Genomic DNA, 7,302 nt, shown 5'->3' with positions numbered 1-7,302 from the left:
GGCACATCTTCGGTCGCAGCTAGCTCAATTGGATTGGCAATACGTGCGCGTGCCAGCGGCTTAGCCACCGACTGCTCCTCCGATTCACTATCATCAGAAGTGTACTCCTCGCTCTGGTCATCATAATTTTCAGCGATGCCATATGTTTCATGTTGGTCATGACAGGACTCGGTTTCGGAATTTTGATCGCATTCAATACTGGTACAATCACCACCATCTGGAGCACCTCTCACCTCTGCCGCTTCTGATTCTGTCGCGCCGTTGGATGTGCTAATAGGCATATTTATGAATTTAAACTTTTGCGTTATTGCGCGGAGTGAAGAAATATTTTCCGAGGGGCTGTCGTCGGTGGAAGTTAGAGAATACGGTCCGGCCGATTCTTCCGCGCTGCCGTAGGTATCTTTTACTCCTGTCACATTACTTGTAATTGCGGTTGTTGTTGTTGTAGTTGCTGTAGTGTAAATTATCGTTTGGGTACGATAACGTTCGGCATCTGCACATCGACGACTGCTCGAACTGAAATCCATATAATATTAAGAGCGCTCAAAAGATATTTAAGGAAATTAGCTCTAAAAACTAAAAAAAAACATTAAAACATTTTTTAATTAAAAATTATCGTCGGATTCGATAGTATTCAGCGGATATAATCATTGTAAGAAGGATAAGGCTATAAAAGCTGTAAACTTACGTTACTATGAAAGAAAATGAATAAATATCGAATAACAGTGACATCAATATCGATAGATTATCAATACGTATACTATATACAAACAAATAAATTGTATATATTGGAGGCCCGGAAACCTCAAAATGGTCGAAATTTGTATGAAATATTTTCCAAGTTTAAAGTTTTCCAGTTACCCTGGATTATTTCAGCCAACTTGTACTACTTTGGATTGAGTGGGTAATTGAGAAGTAAAGTCCTCCCTCGTTGTAAAACAAACACACTTTATAAGTAGCTCGTCGCGATGGTATATAGTGCAGAAGTATGAAAAACAATGACGATATCCGATGAGATGGGCTTTAGACTTATTCGAGATAAAACATTTCTGGGATGACAGACATTGACGTAATATAGTGAATTCAAATTCCGTTGGTCATGTCTTATGAATTGATGGAAACTATCTAACATTTTAATCACCTGAGTATATAATTACACTTACCCAGNATACTGAAAGTTAGGTCGATGCTGTCGTCGTCATCTGCGCTTACGTTTCCACCATGCTGCAGATTCTCAGCTAAGGCGCGCGCTTCAATGGCGATAATAGTTGAATTTGTCATGGCCGCAGCGGCGGCAGCGGCCTGCGCTGCAGCGGCAGCAGCTTTGATGTTACTACCATAGAGCATATGATGATGACTACTCAGGGAGAGTGCTGCTGATTGCACAGCTCCACCCAATTGAAAATTTATGCCGCTTTTGGTGGTTGATTCTTCAGTTGGATTGTGACAAGATGCATGTATGCTGCGGCTTTCATTCACCAACGTGTCCGTTTCAGTTTCCGTTTCTAATGAGCTGGGTTGTGTGCCCGTGTCGGCAGGTTCGAGCAACAAAATTGATGGTTGTGGCTGCTCCTCATTTATTGGTGTTATTTCAGCGAAATCGTGTAAATCTTTATGATCCGCTTCTGTTGCATCAGCCTCTTCATCATCATTATCGTCCTCATCATAATTTAATGACGCAACAACCGGTGCTGTAACGCTAACGCTGGGAAAAGAAACATCGTCGTTGGGGCAGGTATCCTCATTCCATGTATTGTTGGAGTTCGACGTACCACCAATAGAAATACTGGCGGCACCTGAAGCCATTCGCTGTTGTTCAACGGCACTACATTCCGTAACAACGTTTGTAGAGTTAGTACGTAATTGCTCAGCTGATGAGACGAACTCCAATGTCAGCCTTTCCACAGATTTTAACATCAAATCGGGATCTTTGTGCTTTTGAGACGTTGTTAGCGGTGGAGATGTGCGTGACTGGCGCATCTCTAGCGAGACAGTGGTTTCAATAATGAACGATTCATTCGAATCATCACTAGTTGCGGTGTTGTCCAGCGAGGCAGACGGACTATTCATCTCCTCATGTGCGGGCAGCTGGTCGAGTTCAACCGACTGCTCTTCTTTATACCCAGTATCGTTCACTTTCTTGTCGACTGTTACGTTCACGTGATTTGGAAGATTTGCGTCGTTGTGTGCTGTGATGGTGGTGCCCATCGCCGGACTTTTTGCTACGTCTGTGACGTCGACGCTGTTGGTGTCCTTCGCTTCCCAACAGTTCACGCTGCTGTAAGAGTTGTTGGTGTCGTTGGAAGTGTTGATGCTGCTGCTTTTGCTGCTGTTGGTGTTGTTGATGGTGGTGGTTGTGTTGCTGTAGCCGATGTTGTTCGTCTTTACTACGTCTGGAGCTGCTATGCTGTGCACATTTGAGGATAAAATAGCCGCGTGTTGGTGACACAGCGCCGGTGCAGCCGCAGACGTAGCCAGCACGTTTTTTGGCCCGTTTTCAGAACTATTGTTACTATCGCTAACTGCAAATATCGGCATAGATTTTGAATGAGTGGTATTGTGAGCCGCATATTTTGGACCGCCTGTCGCACTACCTCCACCGCCGCTGTGACTATTGCTGATACTAATTTTCTTTGAGATACCGGTGTTGATGCATTCCAACAATAGCTTCTCGTCCTTGCGTTCCCGTTCGCGTATATGACGATTGACAGTTGTTGTTGCGGTTGGTAGTGCAGTGGTCACGTTTGTCGGCAAAGCCATCGGTTTGGGTTGTGTGTGCAGTTGCAATGGCAGCGAATCAAATTGCTTAAGATTCGGATTTGATTGCGTTGTGTTGCTAGTTCCCCGACGATTGCTCAACAAATGTTGGCGACGTTGGTGATTTGCGCTTTCTCGCGTTGGCTTATGCATGCCGTTGCGTATGCACAGCTCAAACAATGATTTAGCTTGATTATCATTCGAATCACTCGAGTCCACTGAGCTGTAAGAATCATTACCATTTTGATATCTATGAGTTGTAATGGAAGTAATGCCATCATCGACGCCAGAAATATGCTGCTGCTGATTTTGGTAGCGTCGCGCTGTGGCACTTGAATTGAGAGACGATGACGAGGTGGCTGCATTTATTGGTATTGGCTGTGAGGAGGACAATGATGTGCGCTTGTTATTGTTATTGGTTCTCGATGTGCTGCTGAAACCAAGATTCGATTTTGGCCTATTGCAGCCGGCGGCAATAGCCTATGGAGAGAATAAGGAAGAGCAAATAGATTCCGTCAGTTTGGAGGATTTTTAAGTGTGTTGGGTTATTACTCACCTGACTTAACAGGTTCGTATCGTCTTCAGAGTCTATAGACAATGAGCTAAGTGAATCGTCCTGCCATTTGTGTTCCATGCGTGCACCCTCTTCAGTGGCCACTTCGTCAGAAGGCTGACCTACATTCGCAGGCATATTTTGCGAATTTCCAATACTGCAGAAGGGAAAAAATAAACGCGGTAAANTAGTTTGGAGGATTTTTAAGTGTGTTGGGTTATTACTCACCTGACTTAAAAGGTTCGTATCGTCTTCAGAGTCTATAGACAATGAGCTAAGTGAATCGTCCTGCCATTTGTGTTCAATGCGTGCACCCTCTTCAGTGGCCACTTCGTCAGAAGGCTGACCTACATTATTTTGCGAATTTCCAATACTGCAGAAGGGAAAAAATAAACGCGGTAAAATAAATAGATTGTGAATCTGAATTGTCAACATCACAACTAAAAATGAATGTGAAAATTGTAATTTTAGTGCAAAAAAAATCCTTACAGCTGAATTATTATACAGTCGTGTGTAAAATATTAATACTAAGCAAAATCCTGATGGTTAGTTTTGAATTGTGAGGTCATATTCTGACAGTATTTGAATTAAAATTTGTTTCATGTAACGGATATAGTAGTAGTCTTTACTAAATTTTTAAAAATTTTACAAAAACTTTTGTAGCGGATGGAAACAATATAAAGCAACATAGGTGCAGAATTACATGATTTAATACTGATTTGACAGGTCAGGTTAAGAGAAGCATGATAAAAACATTTAAATATTTTTATCATGAGACTTTTAATTTTAAGTTTTCGCTTTCATAATCTTGGGTTGGGTAATGAGCAATAGCAGTCACTGTTCAAAGAATTTTTTTGTGGTCTTAATATTTTACGCATGACTGTATATAACTATTACATTTTCCTAGNGTTACATGATTTAATACTGATTTGACAGGTCAGGTTAAGAGAAGCATGATAAAAACATTTAAATATTTTTATCATGACACTTTTAATTTTAAGTTTTCGCTTTCATAATCTTGGGTTGGGTAATGAGCAATAGCCGTCACTGTTCAAAGAATTTTTTTCTGGTCTTAATATTTTACGCATGACTGTATATAACTATTACATTTTCCTAGTTTAAAATTTTTTAAAGGGTTAGTAACTCACCTTTCCGTATTACCCTTTAGTTGAACTGCCGGCCCCACCAAACTGGAACCCACGGTCAGGTTTGACAATCCCGAAGCCACAGAAAAATTACAGGGCGAGTCTTCTACCAGGAATTTACTCATTTCATCTGAGACTGGTAAAAATGGCGGAAGTACATTACCGCCGCGTCGCATCATAGCTATAGGATCCGCCGCAGGCGAAGGCCTCATCATTTTATGTTGTATGGCCCCGCCGCTCGCATGCGATTTCGCCTGGGTACTAGGCTTCTTCATGCCTACTTCTATGCATTGCTGCAACAAATCGAATGATTGACCGGTTGCACCACTTTCCGAGGCATTCGATGACACATCATCTGATAGAGTAAGCGAGTGCCGATTTTGGCACATATCACCTGTTGCGGAGCGCGGCGGCTGTGACTCCTTTAATTCTTCCATGTTATTGCTCGAGCAAATCGAAATCGCTGATAAATTGGTATTACTCCCGACTTTCGAGAGCAGCGCTGGCGTATCCTCAGTGTAATAATGCTTTGGCTCCTCGACGGTCAATTGACTGTCTGCGGCTGTTTGACTGTTGGTTGCGCGTACCGACTTTTTAGAGGTTGCAGCTGTTATGGTTGTACGATTCATCCCCATGTTGATGCAATTGGCGAGCAGTATATCGTCGATGTTGTTACCAGCTTCTTCTTCTTCACCTGGAGTAGAAATGTTTGACATAATTAATAATTGAAGACATGAAATGTAGCAATCACTGATTTCCTTAAACCAAGAGCAATTCCGTTTAAGTCACACAAATCGAATTAAACAAATATCGAGAGAATTTTTAATTTTTAACGATTATTTTTGTCTCTGGTTAATCTACTACCCGTTTGGTTCAAATTGATTTGAGTTTGGGTTAGTTTCACTAACGCTTGAGTTAAACAAATTTGCGAATTATATGAATAAAGTTCAAACAAACCTTCTGACACAGTTGCTGGTTGCATAGTATTTTCGCCCTCAACCGGTTGTCTAGATGGCGGTAAGCTGTTTTCATCATCTATTATGCTCAGATTGCTTAGGCTCGTGCGGCATGAAAATTGTGCTGGAGTATTTTCGACGTGGAACGTGCTTATATCATCTTCAAAGACGCTTCGCAACGGGCGTTTACTTTCCTCACCGATGGCAACGCTACCACGTAGCGCATGACCAGCGCTGCTTGCAGCTATCCCGACTGAACATCCGCGCGTGGGTGCAAGCGGCGAGACGCCTGACTGAAAGGCGCCAATTCCACTACCGCCGCTGCTGCTTACTTGGCCGGCGTTGCTGTGGCGCCGCGGCNCACATCCGCGCGTGGGTGCAAGCGGCGAGACGCCTGACTGAAAGGCGCCAATTACACTACCGCCGCTGCTGCTTACTTGGCCGGCGTTGCTGTGGCGCCGCGGCGAGTGCGGCATACTCTGTGTAGGCGAGTCGGGTATTTCCGAAGGTGAAATAACGCCACTGGCTAATCGGCTGAAATCACTAACGACAGAGCTCTTGTCATCGCAAGCGCCTATCTCCTCTTCGCCTTCCTCAACCAGCGAATCCATTGAGCTGTGACGCGAAAACATTAGCGGTGTTTCTTGTGCGGAATTCATTGTGGTCGCATTGCCGCTGGTTTGCGTAGCGGAGAGACCAACCTGCGGTAAAGGCATGTCCGTTGGTCGGGTTTCTGCAGGCTCGTCGCTAACCTTTGTTGGGCTTATAGTGGTTGCTTTCGTTGCACCCGCCTTGGCATCTTTATTGTGCGACTGCTGCGTCGGCGGCGACTCATCTAAACTGCTCAGCGATTCGTAGCGGCTGAAATAACCGGGTGTACCCTCTTCGCAGTAATTGATTGGCTTTTCAGGTGTGTAGGATCCCGAGCCGTACGCGGCGCCTCCATGAACGCCTCCATTGCTGGGAATTTGCTGTACTCGGTGGCATTTTTTAGGTTTATGTGTAGTTTTTGCAGACTCTGCTGGTGGAACAGCTTCCGATTTGACGACGGCTTGTCGCAAGTCCGAGACGGACGCGGCATTGGATATAACGTATGGTGTATCTTCAGTTTGATAGCATTTCACAGTATCTTCAAGTATCAGTAGTATTTCATTGCCATCACTACCTTCAGCTTGGTGCACATTTGGCACTCCAGATGATTGCAGCGTGCCGGCGGTAGTGTCCATTGCGATGGCAACCTTACTAAGAGCTCTTCGCTCAGTTGACAACACATGTAAATCCGATTCAAGTTGATGCTCAGCATAGCGCAAACTGAAGTCAGTTGGCTGATCCAAATCAGTTTCCTGATATGTGACGCTGGCGTTGCTGTTGGTCGTTGCTTGTACTTTAGTTGCGCCTTCGTCGGGAATTTTGGCATCTTTTTCACAGTATTTGGCTGAGTAATCGATTGGCTGCTCCACGTCAGTAGCTTCCACATCGTTTTCTAGTGAGTAAGCGGCTGCAGCAGCTGCTGCCGCATATGGCAACTTTTTGCGATTGGCGTCCGAAGCCGATTGGGAACGCATCAAATTCTCGTAGGCCGTATCTGATTTTGCGGAAAAGACGGAGTCGCGACTTTCGCTCTTGGTCAGCATAGCGGAGCGTGTGAGTCGCACTGAAGCACCTGGAGGTACAGTTCCACCAGCTACGCCGGTGTAGCGTTGTCGCTGCGTTTGCATAGCTACACTCAATGTGTTATGTTGGTGGAGTTGATCACCCTCTCTGGGNTTGGATCCAATGGATTCTGACTCTGCACTGCTGGCCGGAAGTTGAGTAGGTTCTTGAGCGCCGAAGCACTGCCCTCAGAGATCATAGCGTGCTTTGAGTGTATCAGCGAACGTAACATGGGCAC

General features: G+C 44.5%; 2 protein-coding genes across 2 annotated transcripts in view; both read right to left on the bottom strand.

The window, feature by feature from the left end:
• LOC108374537 (uncharacterized) overlaps positions 1-1,165 on the bottom strand; it is a 9,200-nt gene extending 8,035 nt beyond the window's left edge. Inside the window, exon 1 of the mRNA XM_017630513.1 lies at positions 6-1,165. Coding sequence (XP_017486002.1) covers positions 6-527 — 522 coding nt within the window. The 5' untranslated portion in view covers positions 528-1,165. The remainder of the gene's footprint in view (positions 1-5) is intronic.
• LOC108374536 (serine-rich adhesin for platelets-like) lies at positions 1,030-7,171 on the bottom strand. The gene is made up of 6 exons (XM_017630512.1): positions 5,877-7,171; positions 5,413-5,771; positions 4,459-5,149; positions 3,314-3,467; positions 1,164-3,237; positions 1,030-1,049 (listed from the first exon to the last, which is right to left on the bottom strand). Exons 1-6 carry the CDS (start codon positions 7,127-7,129, stop codon positions 1,030-1,032), a joined length of 4,551 nt encoding a protein of 1,516 aa, XP_017486001.1. The 5' UTR covers positions 7,130-7,171.
• Positions 7,172-7,302: the final 131 nt, after the last annotated feature.

Source organism: Rhagoletis zephyria, unplaced genomic scaffold (assembly GCF_001687245.7).
Source record: "Rhagoletis zephyria isolate East Lansing unplaced genomic scaffold, Rhagoletis_zephyria_1.1 Rzeph_scaffold_07804, whole genome shotgun sequence".
NCBI classification, from domain to species: Eukaryota; Metazoa; Arthropoda; class Insecta; order Diptera; family Tephritidae; genus Rhagoletis; species Rhagoletis zephyria.
This window is presented reverse-complemented; position numbering and strand designations above follow the sequence as displayed.